The 22289-nt window shown below is 52.4% G+C and overlaps 1 protein-coding gene across 1 annotated transcript in view; it reads right to left on the bottom strand.

Annotated features, from left to right (window-relative positions):
- The window catches only part of MOGAT2 (monoacylglycerol O-acyltransferase 2), a 45007-nt gene that overhangs the window by 4081 nt on the left and 18637 nt on the right, over positions 1–22289 (bottom strand). The window contains exons 3-5 of the mRNA XM_054382874.1: positions 9312–9516; positions 2338–2512; positions 1254–1453 (exon numbers count right to left, since the gene is read on the bottom strand). Of these exons, the coding sequence (XP_054238849.1) occupies positions 1254–1453; positions 2338–2512; positions 9312–9516 (580 nt within the window). The remainder of the gene's footprint in view (positions 1–1253; positions 1454–2337; positions 2513–9311; positions 9517–22289) is intronic.

The following is a 22289-nucleotide window of genomic DNA, read 5'->3' as shown; positions in this document are numbered from 1 at the left end:
GGTGGAGGCAATGCCAAGCACAAATGCAGGCTGGACAGGGAGTGGCTGGAGAGCAGCCCTGAGGAGAGGGACTTGGGGGTGCTGGGGGATGAGAAGCTCAGCAGGAGCTGTCAATGTGCACTTGCAGCCCAGAGAGCCAAGCAGAGCCTGGGCTGCAGCAGGAGAAGTGTGGCCAGCAGGGCAAGGGAGGTGATTCTCCCCCTCTGCTCAGCTCTGCTGAGACCCCACCTGGAGCACTGCATCCAGTTCTGGAGCCTCTGTTCCAAGAGGGCTATGGACATGCTGGAAGGTGTCCAGAGAAGGGCCACCAGGATGAGCAGAGGGCTGGAGCTGCTCTGCTATGAGGACAGACTGAGAGAGTTGGGGCTGTTCAGTCTGGAGAAGAGAAGGCTCTGAGGTGACCTTCTTGTGGCCTTCCAGGATCTGAAGGGGGCTCCAAGAAAGCTGGGGAGGGACTTTTTAGGGTTTCAGGAAATAGGGCTGGGTGGATAGGACTGGGGGGAATGGAGCAAAACTAGAAGTGAGGAGACTCAGTTTGGATGTTAGGAAGAAATTCTTCCCCTTGAGGGTGGTGAGAGCCTGGCACAGGTTGCCCAGGGAGGTGGTGGAAGCCTCATCCCTGGAGATTTTTGCAGCCAGGCTGGATGTGGCTGTGAGCAACCTGCTGTAGTGTGAGGTGTCCCTGGCCATGGCAGGGGGGTTGAAATTGGTTGATCCTTGAGGTCCCTTCCAACCCTGACAATTCTGTAATTCTATTATTCTATAAGATTTTTTTCTCCAAAGAAGTTTAATCTCCAAAGAAGTTTAATTCTCCAAAAATTTTAATCCCATGCAACTGCAGTGGTTCCTACCATCAGGTTGTGCTGAGGGTGACTTTGGCTGCATCCTGCAGGGCTGGTGGGGTGCTCCTGTTTGTGGTGGGGCTTCCCTAGCACAGCCCAAATGATCTTTGTGTCACAAGACAAAGCCCAAAACATCTGTGACATGTGAATTACAAAATACCAGGCTGGAAAGACCTCAAGGATCATCTGGTCCAAGCTTTGTTGTCGTGAGCAGGCAGGCAGCACTTGTGGGCAGCTGGGGATGCTCCTTTGCCAGGGTGGTTCTAGACCACCACATTTCTAGACCACCACAGCTTGTACTCTCTGGCATGATGCTTCCAGAGCAGCAGGAGGATGACACAACCCAAGGACTGTCCCCAGTGGCCACTTTGGGCAGGCTGAGTGTGGCTGGTGAGCCAAGGAAGGACTTACCCACGGTGCAGATGGGTCGGCGGTAGGGTATCAGCCCAAAGCTGTACTGGAAGATGCCTCTGGCATGGAAGAGGGGGAGGGAGATTCCCATGATCTGCTGGAGCCAGTGCTGGATCTGACGGAGCCAGGAGCCCCTGGGGTTTCTCACCTGGTCATAGAGGTCATTCTCCCCAAAAGAAAAGACAGGGACCAGTGGGGTGCTGCAAGGCATCCAACAGAGGTGCATGCATGTTAGAATCAGAGAATGGTTAGGGTTGGAAGGGACCTCAAGCATCATCCAGTTCCAACCCCCTGGGACACCTCAGACTACATCAGGTTGCTCACAGCCACCTCCAGCCTGGCTGCAAAAACCTCCAGGGATGAGGCTTCCACCACCTCCCTGGGCAACCTGTGCCAGGCTCTCACCACCCTCATGGGGAAGAATTTCTTCCTAACATCCAATCTGAATCTCCCCACTTCTAGTTTTGCTCCATTCCCCCCAATTCTATCACTCCCTGGCACCCTAAAAAGTCCCTCCCCAGCTTTCTTGGAGCCCCCTTCAGATCCTGGAAGGCCACAAGAAGGTCACCTCAGAGCCTTCTCCTCTCCAGACTGAACAGCCCCAACTCTTTCAGTCTGTCCTCATAGGAGAGCAGCTCCAGCCCTCTGCTCATCCTGGTGGCCCTTCTCTGGACACCTTCCAGCATGTCCATAGCCCTCTTGGAACAGAGGCTCCAGAACTGGATGCAGTACTCCAGGTGGGGTCTCAGCAGAGCTGAGCAGAGGGGGAGAATCCCCTCCCTTGCCCTGCTGGCCACACTTCTCCTGCTGCAGCCCAGGCTCTGCTTGGCTCTCTGGGCTGCAAGTGCACATTGACAGCTCCTGCTGAGCTTCTCATCCCCCAGCACCCCCAAGTCCCTCTCCTCAGGGCTGCTCTCCAGCCACTCCCTGCCCAGCCTGCATTTGTGCTTGGCATTGCCTGCACCCAGCTGCAGGACCCTGCCCTTGGTCTTGTTGAACCTCATGAGCCTGCCTTGTGCCCACTCCATTAACAAGCCACAGAGCAGAGACTCCCTCCCCAAGGCACTGCTGACCCCTGCCTCACCCATGCTGGATGGCCAGACGGACAAATCCCTTCCTCTTCCTCAGCAGTAGGGTGCAGGATCCTGGGCGGGCATCCAGTGCCTCCTGTGCTCCACCCACCACGATGGCCAGAACATTCCCACCCTCTGGCTTCCTTAGCACATAGGATGCACTCTCCTTTTCAGAGGAGACAAGGCCTAGGGGGTAGAGAGGGAGAATCACAGAATCACAGAAACATTCAGGTTGGAAAAGGGCCTCAGGATCACTAAATCCAACCAAGAACCCTACTCTACAAGGCTCACCCCTGAACCACAGCCCCAAGCACCACATCCAAACCACCTTCAAACACAGCCAGGCTTGGGGACTCCACCACCTCCCTGCCCACCACATTCCAGTGCCTGACCACTCTTGCCAGGAAAAATGTTTCCTACTGTCCAGTCTAAACCTCCCCAGTCACTTGAGGCCATTCCCTCTTGTTCCATCACTAATTACCTGGGAGAAGAGACCAGCACCAACCTCTCCACAACCTCCTTTCAGGTAGCTGCAGACAGCAATGAGGTCTCCTCTCAGCCTCCTCTTCTCCAAACTAACCATCCCCAGCTCCTTCAGGTGCTCTCCATCACATTTCTTCTCCAGGCCCTTCCCAGCTTCCTTGCCCTCCTCTGCCCTGGCTCCAGCACCTCCACATCTCTCTTGCATTCAGGTGCCCCAAACTGGACACAACACTCCAGGTGTGGCCTCCCCAGAGCTGAGTGCCAGGGGACAATCCCCTCCCTGCTCCTGCTGGACACAGCATTTCCAATCCCAGCCAGGATGCCTTTGGCTTTCTTGGCCACCTGGGCACACTGCTGGCTCCTCTTCAGCTGCTTGGCTATTGTCACCCCCAGGTCCCTTTCCTCCAGCAGCTTTCCAGCCACACTGCCCCAAGCCTGCAGCATTGCTTGGGGCTGTTGTGACCCACCACACAATGGTATCACACAATGGTAGGGGTTGAAAGGAGAGATCCTCTAATCCAACACCCAGAGCAGGTTGCACAGGATTGCATCTCCTCCTTCAGAGCAGACTCCACAGCCTCTCTGAGCAGCCTGATCCAGGGCTGCAGCACCCTCACAGGAAACATTTTCCTCCTGTTCAGGTGTAAGCTCCTTGGGTTCTATTTCATGCCTGTTGCCCCTGGTCCTGTTACTGGGTACCACTGAAAGGAGTCTGGCCCCATCCTCTTGCCCCATGCCCTTTAGATGTTGATCAGGATGGAAAAGATCCCTCTCAGGCTGCTCTCCTCCAGGCTAAACAGCCCCAGGGCTCTCAGTCTTTCCTCCTCACAGAGCTGCTCCAGTGCCCTCAGCACCACTGTAGCCTCCACTGGACTCTCTCCAGTAGTTCCCTCCCTCTCTTGAACTGGGGAGCCCAGAACTGGACACAATACTTCAGGTGTGACCTCACTAGGACAGAGAGGAGGGAGAGGAGAACCTCCCTCACCCTGCTCTCCACACTCTTTGTCATGCACCCCAGGACACCATTGGGACCTTCCTGGCCAGCAGGGCACATTGCTGGCTCCTGGTGAATTTGCTGTCCACCAGCACTCCCAGATCCTTCTCCACTGAGATGTTTTCCAGCAGGTGAATCCCTCCCCTTTGTTACAGACTTGTCAGGGTTGGAAGGGACCTCAAGGCTCAGCCAGTTCCAACCCCCCTGCCATGGGCAGGGACACCTCACACTAGAGCAGGTTGCTCACAGCCACCTCCAGCCTGGCTGCAAAAACCTCCAGGGATGAGGCTTCCAACACCTCCTGGGCAACCTGTGTCAATGTCTCACAACCCTCATGGGGAAGAATTTCTTCCTAACATCCAATCTGAATCTCCCCACTTCTAGTTTTGCTGCATTCCCCCCAGTCCTATCACTCCCTGACACCTTCAAAAGTCCCTCCCCAGCTTTCTTGTATCCCTCTTCAGATACTGGAAGGCCACAAGAAGGTCTCCTCAGTGGGTTGTTCCTCCCCATGTTCAGGACCTGCTGTTGTTGACCTTCATGAGGTTCCTCCCCACCAAGCCTCCAGCCTGCCCAGGTCCCACTGGTGGCAGCACAGCCTGATGCTGTCTCACCCACTCCTCCCAGTTCTGTATCCTCCGCCATCTGGCTGAGGGTCCATCCACTCCATCAGGTCACTGATGAAGATGTTGCACAAGACTGGACCCAGTACTGTCCCCTGAGGAACACCACTAGATACAGGTCTCCAACTATGCCCTGTACCATGGAGCACAACCCCCTCAGCTCTGTCCTTCAGCCACTTTCAACCCACCACAATGAGCATCTGTGACAGCCACACCACTGTGGTTTCCTCTGTACCTTCCTACCCATTACCTATTTCCAGAGGGGGGCTAGACAGACACTTGAGAGTTTGAGGTGTCCCTGCCTATGGTGAGGGGGTTGGAACTAGATGATCCTTGAGTTCCCTTCCAAGCCAACAATTCCATGATTCTATGAGTTTGGCAATCCCAGCCCAGCTCCTTTGAAAGGTGCTGGGTCCATGCAGAGTTCTGCTGTGGGAATGTCACAGTCTCACAGCCTCACAGTCTCACAGTACATTAGAGGTTGGAAGGATCCTCCAGAGGTCATCAGGTCCAACCCCCCTGCCAGAGCAGCATCACCCAGGGGAGTCCACACAGGAATGCATCCAGAGAAGGAGACTCCACAACCCCCCTGGGCAGCCTGCTCCAGGGCTCTGTCACCCTCACACCAAAGAAGTTTCTCCTCCTGTTGAGCTGAAATCTTCTCTGTTCCAGTTTGTCTCCATTGCTCCTTGGCTTATCACTGTGCACCCCCCAAAGGAGCCTGGCCCCCTCCCCTTGACACCCACCCCTCACACATTGAGAGACATTGATCAGATCCCTCTCAGCCTTCTCTTCTCCACACTAAACAGCCCCAGGCCTCTCAGCCTCTCTTCCCAGGGGAGATGCTCAAGTCCCCTAAGCATCCTCCTGCCTCTCCCTTGGACTCTCTCCAGCAGCTCTCTGTCTCTCTTCAACTGGGGAGCCCCAACCTGGACACAGGATTGCAGCTGTGCTCTCAGCAGGGCAGAGCAGAGGGGGAGCAGAACCTCTCTAGCTCTGCTGGCCACATTTTTTTCTCCTGCCCCCCAGGACCCCATTGGATCTCTTGGCCACAAGGTCAAGAAGGACTCTGCCCTTGTCCGTTCTGAACTTCATGAGGTTTGCCTGCACCCAGCTCTCCAGCCTGTCCAGATATTCTCCCTTTTCTGGTTGGCCTAGAAGTGAGAAACAGAGGGAAAAAAGAAAGAAAGAAAGAAAGAAAGAAAGAAAGAAAGAAAGAAAGAAAGAAAGAAAGAAAGAAAGAAAGAAAGAAAGAAAGAAAGAAAGAAAGAAAGAAAAGAAAGAAAGAAAGAAAGAAAGAAAGAAAGAAAGAAAGAAAGAAAGAAAGAAAGAAAGAAAGAAAGAAAGAAAGAAAATGAAAAGAAAGAAAGAAAGAAAGAAAGAAAGAAAGAAAGAAAGAAAGAAAGAAAGAAAGAAAGAAAGAAAGAAAGAAAGAAAGAAAATGAAAAGAAAGAAAGAAAGAAAGAAAGAAAGAAAGAAAGAAAGAAAGAAAGAAAGAAAGAAAGAAAGAAAGAAAGAAAGAAAGAAAGAAAGAAAGAAAGAAAGAAAGAAAGAAAGAAAGAAAGAAAGGAAGAAAGGAAGAAAGGAAGAAAGGAAGAAAGGAAGAAAGGAAGAAAGAAAGAAAGAAAGAAAGAAAGAAAGAAAGAAAGAAAGAAAGAAAGAAAGAAAGAAAGAAAGAAAGAAAGAAAGAAAGAAAGAAAGAAAGAAAGAAAGAAAGAAAGAAAGAAAGAAAGAAAAGAAAGAAAGAAAGAAGGAAAGAAAGAAAATCAGGCAAAAATAAAAAGTCTGAAAACTAGCTGCACTTAAGCCCCAAGGGAAAAATCTGTTTTGGTTTGTTGTCAGCTGAAACCATATCAAATCCTGAATCGTTCTACAGTCCCTGAAATGTTTGCTTCAGGTCAAAACACACAGAGAGATTTCTGTAGCTGCTGATTTAAAGAGGAATTTCATGCACAATTTGGTCCTTTTGGTGCCTTTGATCTTTCCACTTGGGGCCATGGGTTAGTGGTCACGGTGGTGTTGGGTTGATGGTTGGATTTGATGATGTCTGAGGCCTGCCCCAGCCTCAGTGTTCTTTTCCTGCAGAGTTAGAAATCTTCTCTTCAGGGGTGACAAAGTAGCCTTGTTTTGATTTAAAAAATAAAAGAAATAAATAAATAGAAGAAATGCTTGTTTCTTGAAACAGTTTGCCCATTAAAAACTCCTTGGCAAATGGCTTCAGTCAACCTGAAAATGAGCTGTGTGCCAAACTCCCACTTTAGGGTGATTAAACCTTCCTCCTCCTGGCTCATGACTCTCCCATATCTCCCTGTTATGATTCCTTGCTCTCCATGTAAATATTTTTCCAGCAGCAGAAGGCAGAGTTTATGTGAAAAGCAGGCTCTGGGGCTACCTCAGATGGAGCTGGAGGCCTGGGTTTAGGCTGCTGAATCCTGCCTGTGACCTCACACAGAGTCACAGAAGTGGTTTGGTTGAGGAGACCTCGACCTTCATCGAGTCCAGCCTTCAACCTAAGACCATTAAACCACGTCCCCAGGTGCCATGGGCCACCCCTGAGCACCTCCAGGGATGGTGACTCCATCACCTCCCTGAGTCACCTGTTCCAGTGCCTTACTCCTTGAGAAATGGCCATTCCCCAAGCCCACCACTGAGAGCTGAAGGTCATCTCCTGCTGGTCTCCCCAACTCTCTCCCTTTCCCCTCTCTCCTTTTAATTTGTACCTTTTCCTTTTCATTGCTTCCTCTTGCCTCATGCTTTTGCAGCAGTGTGAGTTGCTGTTTGCATCAGAGAGTGGTTTGGGTTGGAAGGGACCTTTAAAGGTCACTCAGTCCAATCCCCTACAGCCAGCACAGACCATCTTCAAATACATCAGGTTGCCCATCCAAACTGACCTGGCATGATTCCAGGGATGGGGCATCTACCACCTTTCTGGGCAACCTGGACCAGGGTCTCATCACCATCACTGTAAAAATTTCTTCCTTGTACCTAGCCTGAATCTTTCTTTTTTTAGTTTCAAGCCACCCCCCCCCCCTTGCCCTGTCACAACAGGTCCTGATAGAAACTCTGTCCCCACTGAAAGGCCACCAGAAGGTCTCTCTGGAGCTTTCTGTTCTCCATGCTGAACACCCCCAAATCTCTCAGCCTGGCCTCCCAGCAGAGGGCTTCCAGCCCTCCCAGCCCTGCTCCAGCAGCTCCCTGGCTGTGCTGTGCTGAGGACTCCAGAGCTGCCCCAGCACTGCAGGTGGGGTCTGAGCAGAGCACAGCAGAGGGGCAGAATCCCCTCCCTGCCCCTGCTGCCCACACTGCTGGGGATCAGCCCAGGACAGGGCTGGCAGCACTCAGTGCTGGCTCATCTCCAGCTTTTCACTTCCCAGCACTCCCAAGTCCTTCTCCACAGGGCTGCTCTCCAGCCCTTCATCCCCCAGCCTGTGTTGACACTGGGAATTGTCCCAGTCCAGCTGCAGGGCATTGCACTTGGCCTTGTTGCATCCCATGAAATTCACATGGGCTCATTTCTCAAGTTTGTCCAGGTCCCTCTGGATGGCATCTCATCCTCTTTCCATAGAATCATAGAATGGTCTAGGTCAGAAGGAACCTCCAGAGGTCATCCAGTCTAATCCCCTCTGCAGTGAGCAGGAACCATCTTCAACTAGATCAGGCTGCCCAGAGCCCTGATGAGTGAATCATAGAATCATAGAATGGTCTGGGTTGGAAGGGACCTCCAAAGGTCATCTAGTCCCAACCCCCTCTGCAGTAAGAAGAATTAGATCCAGGATGCTGCTTCCCTACAAGAAGCAGAAGCGTCAGAAAAATATTTTTTTTCTCTTTCCTTTAGTGGCAACCACAATTTCAAGCCTTCATGTTCTTTCCATGGAAAAAAAAAATATTACAGGACCACCCTGTCCTGCTGGTCTCAGCATTTCTGCTCCTGCTTTGCTCTGCATTTTGCTGTTCCAAAGCATCTGGCACAACCATTCCCTGAGTTCAGGGCAGATCTGTGAAGCTGAACCACAGAGAGAACACCTAGAAGGACAATTTTTAACTTCAGAGAGTTTTAGGTTTCACCTCCAGCAGCTGTGTCCATGAATGGACCATCAGTCACAGCTAGGGACAAACAGACCTGTGACTCCTCTTCCCTTGGTGTCTTCACAGGATCATAGAAACATGGAATTGTCAGGGTTGGAAGGGACCTCAAGGATTATCTGGTTCCACCCCACCTGCCATGAGGGATCACGAGGGATCACAGGATCAAAGGATGTTAGGGGTTGGAAGGGACCTCTGGAGGTCATCAAGTCCAATCCCCCTGCCAGAGCAGGACCATAGAATCCAGCACAGGTCACACAGGAACACATCCAGATGGGGCTGGAAAGGCTCCAGAGAAGGAGACTCCACAACCTCTCTGGGCAGCCTGTTCCAGTGCTCTGTCAGCCTCCCAGTGAAGAAGTTCCTCCTCATGGTGAGGTGGAACCTCCTGTGCTGGAGTTTCCATCCATTGCCTCTTGTCCTATCCCAGGGTGCAAGTGAGCAGAGCCTGTCCCCTCCCTCCTGACCCCCAGCCCTCAGATATTTATCAACATTGATTAAATCCCCTCTCAGTCTTCTCCTCTCCACACTAACCACCCCCAGGGCTCTCAGCCTCTCCTCACCAGGCAGGGCTCCAGTCCCTTCAGCATCCTGGTAGCTCTCCCTTGGACTCTCTCCAGCAGATCCCTGTCCCTCCTGAACTGGGGAGCCCAGAACTGGATGCAATATTCCATCTGAGATGTCACTAGGACAGAGTAGAAGGGGAGGAGAACCTCCTTCCATCTGCTGCTTGATGCTTTGCTGCTCTAAAATCCTCTCTCCCACCATTCCCACCCCTTGTCCATGCTGCCCCCTGACTTACCTCCACTCATCAGGTAGTCCCTGAAGAAGGGGATGCGAAACCACAGCGAGAGCATCATCAGGTGTGGGGTGATGCCAGGGAAGAGTGTGGGGAAGCCTGATGCCTCTGTGCAGAAGCTGAGAAAGGCTCCTACTGCCAGGACCCCATGGGGATGAAACCCCATCAGGTAGTTCTTCCTAGGGTCCAGATCTGCAGTCTTCACCAGCTGGACACAGGGATGGAACAAAAAGGGTCATGAGTTTTCCCCCAGGGATTGGTACTGGGTCCAGTTTGGTTCAATATCTTTATTAATGACCTGGATGAGGGCATTGAGAGGACCCTCAGCAAGTTCCTTAGGATACAAAACTGGGTAGGGGCTGGCTGACACCTGTCAGGTTGTGCAGCATCCAACGTGACCTGGACAGGCTGAGAGCTGGCTGCAGGCAAACCTCATGGAGTTTAATAAGGACAAGTGCAGGGTCCTGCATCTGGGGAGAAATAACAACAGGCACCAGGACAGGTTAGAGGCTGCCCTGCTGGAGAGCAGCTCCACAGAGAAAGACCTTGGAGTGGTGGTGGGCAGCAAGTTCTGCATGGGACAGCAATGTGCCCTTGTGGCCAAGAGAGCCAATGGCATCCTGGGGGGCAGCAAGAAAAGTGTGGCCAGCAGGGCTGGGGAGGTTCTGCTCCCCTCTGCTCTGCTCTGCCCTGCTGAGAGCACAGCTGCAATCCTGTGTCCAGTTTGGGGCTCCCCAGTTCCAGAGAGACAGAGAGCTGCTGGAGAGAGTCCAAGGGAGAGGCAGGAGGATGCTTAGGGGACTTGAGCATCTCCCCTGGGAAGAGAGGCTGAGAGGCCTGGGGCTGTTTAGTGTGGAGAAGAGAAGGCTGAGAGGGGATCTGATCAATGTCTCTCAATGTGTGAGGGGTGGGTGTCAAGGGGAGGGGGCCAGGCTTTTTTGGGGGGTGCACAATAATAAGCTGAGGACCCATGGGTTCAAACTTGAACAGAGAAGGTTTCAGCTCAACATGAGGAGAAACTTCTTTGGTGTGAGGATGACAGAGCCCTGGAGCAGGCTGCCCAGGGGGGTTGTGGAGTCTCCTTCTCTGGAGACCTTCAAAACTCACCTGGATGCATTCCTGTGTGACCTGCTCCAGGTGATCCTGCCCTGTCAGGGGGGTTGGACTCGATGATCTTTCAAGGTCCCCTCCAACCTCTAATGTTCTGTAATTCTGTGACTCCATTTGCACTGAGATGAAATTGCCTCTATTTCCATCTCCCACACACTGCCCCAAAAGCACATTTCCATATTTATTAGATCCCCTCTCATTCTTTTCTACTCCAGATTAAGCAGCCCCAGGGCTCTCATCCTCTCCTCACCAGGCAGGGCTCCAGTCTCTTCATCATCCTGGTAGCCCTCCCTTGGAATCTCTCCAGCAGATCCCTGTCCCTCCTGAACTGGGAGCCCAAAACTGGATGCAATATTCCAGGTGATGTCTCACAAGGACAGAGTAGAGGGGGAGGAGAACCTCCCTGGATCTGCTGGCCACACTCCTCTGAATGCACCCCAGGACCCCCTTGGCCTTCTTGGCCACAAGGACACATTGCTGTCCCATACACAACTTGTTGTCCAAGAGCACTCCTAAGTCCTTCTCCACAGGGCTGCTCTCCAGCAGATCACCTCCCATGCTCAGGTAATCTATGAGTCCATCAAAGATCAAGGGATGTCTGCAGAGAAGAGGGAATAGGGAATGCCCATGTCCATCCTTCAGAGTTGGACAGCATGGACTCTAGATACCATGCAGGGCATGGGCAGCCCTTCAGGGCTGTCTAAGGAGCTAGTTGAAATAGTCAGCCTGCCTGAAAGTGGATCTGGAGCTTAGGAGATATCACATGGGAGAATGAGGGTCACAGCAGAAGAAGGGATAGTTAAAGGGACAACCAGGATTTGACCTCTGGCTTAAACTTAGAATCACAGAATCACTGAATCAGTTTGGTTGGAAGAGATCATTACTATCATCAGGTCCAACCACTAACCACTGCTACCAAATCACCACTAAACAATGTCCCTCAGATCCACATCTACATGGCTTTTACAAGCCTCCAGAGATGGTGGCTCCACCACATCCCTGGGCAACCTGTTCCAGTGTTCCACTACCCTCACTGTGCAGAACTTCTTCCTAACATCCAATCTAAATCTGCTCTTCTCTAGTTTGAAGTCACTGACCCTTGTCCTGTCCCTGCAGGCCTTTGCAAACAGTCTCTCTCCATCCTTCTCGTAGCCTCCTTCAGGTCCTGGCAGGCTGCTCTTAGGTCTCCCTGGAGCCTTCTCTTCTCCAGGCTGAACACCCCCAGCTCCCTCAGCCTGGCCTCACAGCAGAGCTGCTCCAAGCCCTGAGCATTTTCCTGGCCCTCCTCTGGAGCCTCTCCATCAGCTCCATGTCCTTCCTGTGCTGAGGGCTCCAGAGCTGCACACAGCACTGCAGCTGAGGTCTCCCCAGAGCAGAGCCAAGTGGCAGAATCACCTCTCTGGCTCTGCTGCCAACACTGCTTTGGCTGCAGCCCAGGCTGCCCTTGGCCTTCTGTGCTGCAAGCTCACCCTGCCTGCTCCTGGCCAGCTTCTCATCCATCATAGAATCATGGAATCATAGAATCATGGAATCAGAGATTCATGGAATCAGAGAATCAGAGAATCATGGAATCTGAGAATCCATAAATCATAAAATCATAAAATCATTTTGGCTGGAAAAGGCCTCTATGACCAAGTGCATCCCTCAACCCAACCCCACCATGGCCATTAAACCCTGTCCCCAGGTGCCATGGCCACACATTGCTTGAACACCCCCAGGGATGGTGACTCCACTGCCTCCCTGGGCAGCCTGCTCCAGTGACTGACCACCCTCTCAATAAGGACATTTTTCCTGACATCCAAGTCTCCCTAAACCTTCATTGCTCTACCAAACCAACCCCCTTTGGACTTTAACACCTCACCCCTTTGGTACCCATCAGCAGTGAGGGAGCAGCTAATGGTCCATGTGTTTTCCCAGAAGCAGCCAGAACTTCAGGTGGATCACGAGGATGCATTTGACCTTCTCATACCCTGGCTAATTTTCCATCTGTCCCAGGGCTCTGTTGACTGTACACATGTGCCCATTCAACCACCTGCTCCTAATGAGGGGAACAGACAAACAAGAGCCCCACCAAAGCCTGGAGGCAGTGTGAGCAGGCAGGAAGAGGGGCAGATGGCTGAATGACTAAGTGCCCAGGGCAACTGCCAGCATTTGCTCATTGTTGACTAATCTCAGCTTGCATCAATGTTTCCTGCATCCATCTTCAGCTTCCAAACAGCCTTTCAGCTCTGTGTGGTTTCTGAGTAGAGAAATGAGATGCTAGAGAGTGTTGGAAACCACAAAGTTTCCATCTGTGTCTGTGCAAGGTGGCAAGAAGGGGGGTGGTGGGGTGGTGACCACAGGCTGGGTGCACCCCAAGATCACATCACCCTCCTGCTAATGGAGAACTGAAATGAGGGAATAGGCAGCTCTAAGGTGCCTCCAGAGTCTTCTCCAGGCTGATGAACCCCAGCTCCCTCAGCCTATCCTCATAACAGAGGTGCTCCATCCCTTGCATCATCTTTGTGGCCCTCCTCTGTCACTCCAGCTTCATAGAATGGTTCAGGTGGAAGGGACCTCAGTGATCATCTACTCCAACCTCCCTGCCATGGGCAGGGACTCCTCTCAACTAGACTCAGCTGCTCAAGGCCTCATCCAACCTGGTCTTGAACACCCCCAGGGAGGAGGCATCCACAACCTCCCTGGGAAACCCATTTCCAGAGTCTCACCACCCTCCTGTTGAAGAACTTCTTCCTCACCTCCAGTCTAACCCTGCTCTTCCTCAGCTTCAAACCATTCCCCATTGGCCTGGCTCTAGACACCCTTAGGAGGTCCCCCTGCAGCCTTCCTGTAGTTTCCCTTCAGCTATTGGAAGGCAGCTCTAAGGTGCCCCCAGAGTCTTCTCCAGGCTGATCAACCCCAGCTCCCTCAGCCAATCCTCATAACAGAGGTGCTCCATCCCTTGCATCATCTTTGTGGCCCTCCTCTGGGCTCACCCTAACAGCTCTTGTGTCCTCCTTCTGCTGGGGACACCAGAACTGGATGCAGTATTTGAGGTGGGCGCTCACAAGAGCAGGGGAAAGGGGAAATATCACCTCTCTTGGCCTGCTGGTGCACACTGCTTCAAGAGGGGAGTTCATCTGTGCTAAGACACCACAAATCCTTAAAAAACCCTCCCTAGGAGACAGCCAACTAATGGCTTGGGGCTCACCCCAATGAAATGAGAAAGAGGAGAGGAGGGGAAAGAATGAAGAATAAGGTTTGTAGTGCTAGGACAAGGGACATTGTGGATCTGGTGCCATGGGCAGATGGAGAGCAGGATTCCAGCTGCTGAAGAGCTGGTGGATCTTGAGCCATGAGCAGATGGAGAGCAGGATTCCAGCTGCTGAAGAGCTGGTGGATCTGGTGCCATGAGCAGCTGGAGAGCAGGATTCCAGCTGCTGAAGAGCTGGTGGATCTGGTGCCATGAGCAGCTGGAGAGCAGGATTCCAGCTGCTGAAGAGCTGGTGGATCTGGTGCCATGAGCAGCTGGAGAGCAGGATTCCAGCTGCTCAAGAGCTGGTGGATCTGGTGTCATGAGCAGCTGGAGAGCAGGATTCCAGCTGCTGAAGAGCTGGTGGATCTGGTGCCATGAGCAGCTGGAGAGCAGGATTCCAGCTGCTGAAGAGCTGGTGGATCTGGTGCCATGAGCAGATGGAGAGCAGGATTCCAGCTGCTCAAGAGCTGGTGGATCTGGTGCCATGAGCAGCTGGAGAGCAGGATTCCAGCTGCTCAAGAGCTGGTGGATCTGGTGCCATGAGCAGCTGGAGAGCAGGATTCCAGCTGCTGAAGAGCTGGTGGATCTGGTGTCATGAGCAGACAGAGAGCAGGATTCCAGCTGCTGAAGAGCTGGTGGATCTGGTGCCATGAGCAGCTGGAGAGCAGGATTCCAGCTGCTCAAGAGCTGGTGGATCTGGTGCCATGAGCAGCTGGAGAGCAGGATTCCAGCTGCTGAAGAGCTGGTGGATCTGGTGTCATGAGCAGCTGGAGAGCAGGATTCCAGCTGCTGAAGAGCTGGTGGATCTGGTGCCATGAGTAGCTGGAGAGCAGGATTCCAGCTGCTGAAGAGCTGGTGGATCTGGTGCCATGAGCAGCTGGAGAGCAGGATTCCAGCTGCTCAAGAGCTGGTGGATCTGGTGCCATGAGCAGACAGAGAGCAGGATTCCAGCTGCTGAAGAGCTGGTGGATCTGGTGCCATGAGCAGCTGGAGAGCAGGATTCCAGCTGCTGAAGAGCTGGTGGATCTGGTGTCCATGAGCAGCTGGAGAGCAGGATTCCAGCTGCTGAAGAGCTGGTGGATCTGGTGCCATGAGCAGCTGGAGAGCAGGATTCCAGCTGCTGAAGAGCTGGTGGATCTGGTGCCATGAGCAGCTGGAGAGCAGGATTCCAGCTGCTGAAGAGCTGGTGGATCTGGTGCCATGAGCAGCTGGAGAGCAGGATTCCAGCTGCTGAAGAGCTGGTGGATCTGGTGCCATGAGCAGCTGGAGAGCAGGATTCCAGCTGCTGAAGAGCTGGTGGATCTGGTGCCATGAGCAGCTGGAGAGCAGGATTCCAGCTGCTGAAGAGCTGGTGGATCTGGTGCCATGAGCAGCTGGAGAGCAGGATTCCAGCTGCTGAAGAGCTGGTGGATCTGGTGCCATGAGCAGCTGGAGAGCAGGATTCCAGCTGCTGAAGAGCTGGTGGATCTGGTGCCATGAGCAGCTGGAGAGCAGGATTCCAGCTGCTGAAGAGCTGGTGGATCTTGAGCCATGAGCAGCTGGAGAGCAGGATTCCAGCTGCTGAAGAGCTGGTGGATCTGGTGCCATGAGCAGCTGGAGAGCAGGATTCCAGCTGCTCAAGAGCTGGTGGATCTGGTGCCATGAGCAGCTGGAGAGCAGGATTCCAGCTGCTGAAGAGCTGGTGGATCTGGTGTCATGAGCAGCTGGAGAGCAGGATTCCAGCTGCTCAAGAGCTGGTGGATCTGGTGTCATGAGCAGCTGGAGAGCAGGATTCCAGCTGCTGAAGAGCTGGTGGATCTGGTGTCATGAGCAGCTGGAGAGCAGGATTCCAGCTGCTGAAGAGCTGGTGGATCTGGTGTCATGAGCAGCTGGAGAGCAGGATTCCAGCTGCTGAAGAGCTGGTGGATCTGGTGCCATGAGCAGCTGGAGAGCAGGATTCCAGCTGCTGAAGAGCTGGTGGATCTGGTGTCATGAGCAGCTGGAGAGCAGGATTCCAGCTGCTGAAGAGCTGGTGGATCTGGTGCCATGAGCAGCTGGAGAGCAGGATTCCAGCTGCTCAAGAGCTGGTGGATCAAGGATCTCAAGCAAATTAATCCAAGTTAATTTGAAACTGGATTGATGGCATGACATTAACATCCAAAGTAGATGCACTTAGAATGTTTCAGGGTTTAGTGTCTTGGGTCTGGGTTTGGTTTTTTGATTCATTTTGGAGTGGAATTAAGCTAATTGGGATTAGGGCTTCTGAGTGACTGAAGCAGCCCAGCAGCTCAGCACTGCCTTAGTACAGCCTTTAAGATGTGGCTGGGGTTTCAGAGGTAGAGTCATAGAACAGATCATAGAGTTGTTTAGGTTGGAAGAAACCTTTGAGGTGGTCAAGTTCAACCTTTAACTCAGCACTGCCAAGTCTGTCACTGAGCCATGTCCCTCAGCACCCCATCTGTGTGCCCTTTATATCCCTCCAGGGATGGTGTCTCCAGCCTTTTCCAGAGTTTGACAACCCTTCCAGGGAAGAAATTGTTCCTCATGTCAAATTTAAACTCCCATGTCACAACTTGAGGTCTTTTTGCTACTAGGGAGAAGAGACTGACCCTCACCTCCCTACAACCTCCTTTCAGGGAGCTGTAGAGAGACTGAAGGTCTCCTGTGAGCCTCCTTTTTTTTTCCAGGCTGAACAACCCCATGTCTCTCAGCTGCTCCTCACAAGTAGTTCTGTTCTAGATCCTTCACCACCTTCATTGCCCTTCTTTGAACATGCTGCAGCACCTCAATGCCCTTCTTGGAGTGAGTGGCCATGTGGCAGGTACAAACTGCCCTGCATGAAGCACAAAACAAAGGGCTGAGGCTTGCTAGAGCCTGATGAAGGTCAGCTGGGCACCACTCAGACATTGAGCAGCACCTCTGGGTCCAGGCTCTCACCCTGCTTCTGTGTGGTGCTGTGGGCTTGGCCCTTCAGCTGATTAGAACTGACCACAGTGCACCTTCAGCTTGGGGTATGAAGGGAATCTCACTACAGACCCATGTTGAGTTGGTTCTCTTGCAGGAAGTGGCCTGGCAGTTGGATCCTCTCCCCTTAGAAGGTGAAACCATCTCAGGATGCTTAGAATCATAGAATTATTTTGGTTGGAAAGGATCTTTAGATCATAGAATCCTAGAATCAGTCAGGGTTGGAAGGGACCACAAGGCTCAGCCAGTTCCAACCCCCCTGCCATGGCCAGGGACACCTCACACTGCATCAGGCTGGCCAGAGCCTCATCCAGCCTGGCTGCAAACACCTCCAGGGATGGAGCCTCAACCACCTCCCTGCACAACCCATTCCAGGCTCTCACCACTCTCATGGGGAAGAACTTCTTCCTCACCTCCACTCTGAATCTCCCCACTTCCAGCTTTATTCCATTCCCCCCAGTCCTGTCACTACCTGAGATCCTAAAAAGTCCCTCCCCAGCTTTCTTGGAGCCCCCTTCAGATCCTGGAAGGCCACAAGAAGGTCACCTCAGAGCCTTCTCTTCTCCAGACTGAACAGTCCCAACTCTCTCAGTCTGTCCTCATAGGAGAGCAGCTCCAGCCCTCTGCTCATCCTGGTGGCCCTTCTCTGGACACCTTCCAGCATGTCCATAGCCCTCTTGGAACAGAGGCTTCAGAACTGGATGCAGTACTCCAGGTGGGGTCTCAGCAGAGCTGAGCAGAGGGGGAGACCATCAAGTCCAACCATTCTCTGTAACTCTACCAAGCCTGGTGCTGAGCCATGTCCTTTAGCACCACATCTCTGCACCTTTTAAACACTTCCAGGGATGGGAATTCAACCACCTCCCTGTGGAGCCTTTTCTAGCCTTTGAGAACCCTCTCAGTGAAGAAGTTTCTTCTAATGTCCAACTCAAACCTCCCCTGGTGCAACCTGAGGCCTTTCCCTCTCATTCTATCACTTGTTACTTGGGAGAAGAGACCAACTCCAACCTTGATACAACCTCCTTTCATGGAGCTGTAGAGAGCCAAAAGGCTTCCTCTCAACCTCCTCTTCTCCAGACTAAACAACCCCAGGTCCCTTAGGTGCTCCTCACCAGACCTGTTCTCCAGACCCTTCACCAGCTTTTTGGTGTTGGATAAGTTTGGTTACAATAAATCCACTTTTTTGGGGGGAAGAAGGGACAGTTTGCAATTGCCTGTGCACTAATGCTTGAGGAAAACAAATTTCTCCTTGATTCCAAAAGGTTTGGAGGGCCTGGGTGTCCCAGCATGCCCTGGAGACAAAGAGATGCCCCAGGCAGAGGAAGATGTGGTCAGAAAAGCTTCAACCTGTCATCCTCTGTCTTGCTCACTCAGTCTCCCAAACTGAATTGCTGTTGGATCTCTGTCCTGCTCTGGCTGCAAACTCTGTTTCCAAGGATGTTATGTTCATTAATCTGCTCTTAAGTAGGATAAACCTCCTTTCAACTTTGTCCTAAGCAAATCCTCAGGTCTCTTGCTGTCCACTGGCATCTCCAGAGAGCATCTCTTGCAGGATGAAACATGCTGCTAATTGCTCTGTAGGATGAAAACCCAGGCAGAGAAACCCAGAAACTCAGCCAGATGCAAAGGAGATGTTGTGACAAGGTGAGGAGCAGCAGGTAGCCCACCCAAGGCTCTCTTGATGGGAAACCAAAAGAAGGACAAACATCTGAGCAGTGCCAGCAGCTGCTGAGGAAGATGGGTTTGAGGTTCCAGCAATGCCAGGTGGATTTTGGAGGACTTTGGGCACTGGAGTTTTCTCCAGGTGCCAAACTGGGAGGTCAGAGCTCTGTTTGCAGCAGATATTGGGGCACCTGTCCAGCCAGGTAGGCTTAAATTGAATTTAGATGGAACTTCACCACCCTCACTCTCAAAGATGGTTAAGGATGGCAGCTCTAAAACACCCAGGTCCTCCCTTACTCTTTTCATAGAATCATAGAACAGTCTGGGCTGGAAGTGATCTCCAAAAGTCATCCAGTCCAACCCCCTCAACTAGATCAAGTCAAGCCTCACCTTGAATATCTCCAGGGATGGGGCCTCAACTACCTCCCTGGGCATCTTGTTCCAGTGTTCCACCACCCTCATGGAACAAAACTTGTTCCTAGCATCCAACACTTTGTGATGCTGCTGCTGGGAGGTCTTGTAGCACCTCCTTTATCCAGGGTTTTATCATGCTGCTTGGCAGTGCAGGTGGTGGGGAATGGTCCTGCAGTGGTCCTGACCTCATCTGTGGCTCCTCTCTTACTTAAGGTCACTTGAGAGCAGAGAAGAGAGAGCCAAGACATGATATAGAGAAGTTCCTCAGAAAACAAGAACACAACACAGGAAGGACATGGACCTGATGGAGAGGGTCCAGAAGAGGGCCACAAAAATGATCAGGGGGCTGGAGCACCTCTGCTACAGAGACAGGTTGGGAGAGCTGGGGGTGTTCAGCCTGGAGAAGGCTCTGAGGAGACCTGGCAGCAGGGTTTCAATACCTGAAGGGGACCTACAAGAAAGCTGGGGAGGGACTTTTTACAAGGGCTTGTAGGGATAGGAGGAGGGGGAATGGTTTGAACTAGAGAAGAGTAGCTTTTGACTGGGCATTAAGAAGTTCTTCATTATGGAACACTTGAACAGGTTTCCCAGGGAAGCAGTGGAGGCTCCATCCCTGGAGACAGCCAGAGTCAGGCTTGATGGGGCTGCAGGAGAAGTTGGGCTACATGACCTCTAGAGGTCCCCTCCAACCCAATGCTTTCTATGGTACCAATATTCTATGAGGATAGACTGGAGAGAGGGTGAAGAGGAACCTCATGAGGTTCAACAAGGCTGAGTTCAGCGTCCTGCATCTGGGAAGGAAGAATCAACTGCAGCAGGACAGGCTGGGAGGTGATCTGCTGGAGAGCAGCCCTGGGGAGAAGGACCTGGGAGTGCTGGGGGAGAACAAGTCCTGCATGGGACAGCAATGTGCCCTAGTGGCCAAGAAGGCCAAGGGGGTCCTGGGGTGCATTCAGAGGAGTGTGGCCAACAGATCCAGGGAGGTTCTCCTCCCCCTCTACTCTGCCCTGCTGAGACCTCTCCTGGAATACCACATCCAGTTCTGGGATCCCCAGTTCAGGAGGGACAGGGATCTGCTGGACAGAGTCCAAGGGAGGGCTGCAAGGATGCTGAAGGGACTGGAGACCTGCCTGGTGAGGAGAGGCTGAGAGCCCTGGGGGTGGTTAGTGTGGAGAGGAGAAGGCTGAGAGGGGATTTAATAAATGTTTATAAATATCTGAGGGCTGGGGGTCAGGAGGGAGGGGACAGGCTCTGCTCACTTGCACCCTGGGATAGGACAAGGGACAATGGATAGAAACTCCAGCACAGGAGGTTCCACCTCACCATGAGGAGGAACTTCTCCACTGGGAGGGTCACAGAGCACTGGAGCAGGCTGCCCAGAGAGGTTGTGGAGTCTCCTTCTCTGGAGACTTTCCAGCCCCATCTGGATGTGTTCCTGTGTGACCTGTGCTGGATTCTATGGTCCTGCTCTGGCAAGAGGTTTGGACTTGATGATCTGCAGAGGTCCCTTCCAACCCCAGAGTGAAAAGAAGGAAGCAAAGTGAGCAGCCAGGACTGCTGGGAATCAGACCACATCACCAAATCCCCAGTTCCACATAAGGCCACTCTTTTATGAAAAAGGAAGCAAACAGTCCTGGTAGGGCTTGGTTCACATGAACTGGAGCTGTGCCCTCTCTGCAACACCTCCTAGAACCACAGCACACTCAAACAAACCTGGTCATGGTTTATGCAACGGTGAGAATGAAAGAGCTGTGGGAGGGAGCCACCTCAAACCACAGCTTCTAGGGGTCAGATAATCTTCCAGTAGCTCCTTATAGTCACAGCAACATGAGCAAGTCCCCAAGCACAATGACAAAGGTTGGGACTCTGACAGCTGCTGTACATAATGAGGTCCAGTTGGCACTTAGATAATCTCAAGGCCAGTGAGAAATCAGAGAATGGTCTGGGAGGGAAGGGACCTCCAAATCTCATCCAGTCCAACCTCCTCTGCACTCAGCAGGGACATTCCCAACTAGATCAGGTTGCCCACAGCCCTCTCCAGCCTCACCTTCAATATCTCCAGGGATGGGACCTCAACCACCTCCCTGGACAACCTGTGCCAGTGTTCCACCACCCTCCTGGGGCAGAACTTCTTCCTCACATCCAATCTAAATCTGCTCTGCTCTACTTTGAAGCCATTGCCTCTCCTCCTGTCCCTGCAGGCCTTTGCAAACAGTCTCTCTGCAGCCTTCTTGGAGCCTCCTTCAGGTCCTGGCAGGCTGCTCTGAGGTCTCCCTGGAGCCTTCTCTTCTCCAGGCTGAACACCCCCAGCTCCCTCAGCCTGGCCTCACAGCAGAGCTGCTCCAAGCCCTGAGCATTTCCCTGGCCCTCCTCTGGAGCCTCTCCATCAGCTCCATGTCCTTCCTGTGCTGAGGGCTCCAGAGCTGCACACAGCACTGCAGCTGAGGTCTCCCCAGAGCAGAGCCAAGTGGCAGAATCACCTCTCTGGCTCTGCTGCCAACACTGCTTTGGCTGCAGCCCAGGCTGCCCTTGGCCTTCTGTGCTGCAAGCTCACCCTGCCTGCTCCTGGCCAGCTTCTCCCCCACCAGCACCCCCAAGGCCTCTTCTACAGGGCTGCTTTCTAACACCTCCTCCCCAGTCTGTGTTCATAGCTGCTGTAGCTCTGTGTGGGGAGAAAACCATTGCAGACCACAGGGACCTCCTCCACAAAGCAGTCAGTTTTCAGGCTGCCCTCAGTAAAGGAGGTGAGAAGGTGCCTGCTGGGGTTGATCTGAGTGATGACAACACCTGAAGGCAAAATTTGTCCCCCTAAGACCTTAATTCTAGCTCCTTGCTGCTAGATTTAACTCATTACCCAGGGTGTGTGATCCAGAGATGAAATGTCTTGTCTAAGCCAAGAATCCAGCCCCAATTTATAGGGTGTATACAAAAAAAGAAGGTCTAGAATGGGGGTAAAATACAGGAGGATGAAGCAGAACTAACTGGACTAACAATGCACTGGACCTCACTCTGAATCCCCATTGCTTTTTCCCCATTCTCCTATTAAAATCACCCAAACTCATTTGGCTCCTGCCTGATCCTCTAACTTCTAAACTCTTAATTCAAGCACAGAATGATAGAACTGCACTGCTTGGAAAAAGACCTCTAAGATTATCAAGTCCAGCTGTTGACCTAACCCCACCATGGCCACTAAACCCTGTCCCCAAGTGCCATGGCCACAGGTTTCATCAACACCTCCAGGGATGGGGACTCCACCACCTCCCTGGGCAGCCTCTTCCAATCCCTGACCACTCTTGCAGCAAAGAAATTTTGCCTCATATTCAACCTGGTGCAACCTGAGGCCATTTCCTCTTGTCCTATCACCTGATTCTAGGAAGAAGAGAGCAAGAGACCAACCCCCACCTCACTCCAACCTTTCAGGCAGCTGTAGAGAGCAAGAAGGTCTTAGACTCATCTTCTCCAGACTAAACAACCTCACCAGCCCTACTCTCCAGACCTTTCACCATCTTCATTGCCCATCTCTGGACACACTCCAGCACCTCAACATCCTTCTTGGAGTGAGGAGCCCAAATATAATCAGCTCCAAGGGAAACAAACCCAGCAGCAAAGTGATGCTT

The sequence above is a fragment of the Indicator indicator genome, chromosome 1 (assembly GCF_027791375.1).
Source record: "Indicator indicator isolate 239-I01 chromosome 1, UM_Iind_1.1, whole genome shotgun sequence".
Classification (NCBI taxonomy): Eukaryota; Metazoa; Chordata; class Aves; order Piciformes; family Indicatoridae; genus Indicator; species Indicator indicator.
The sequence above is the reverse complement of the archived record's forward strand: the minus strand, read 5'-3'. Positions and strand labels throughout refer to the sequence as shown.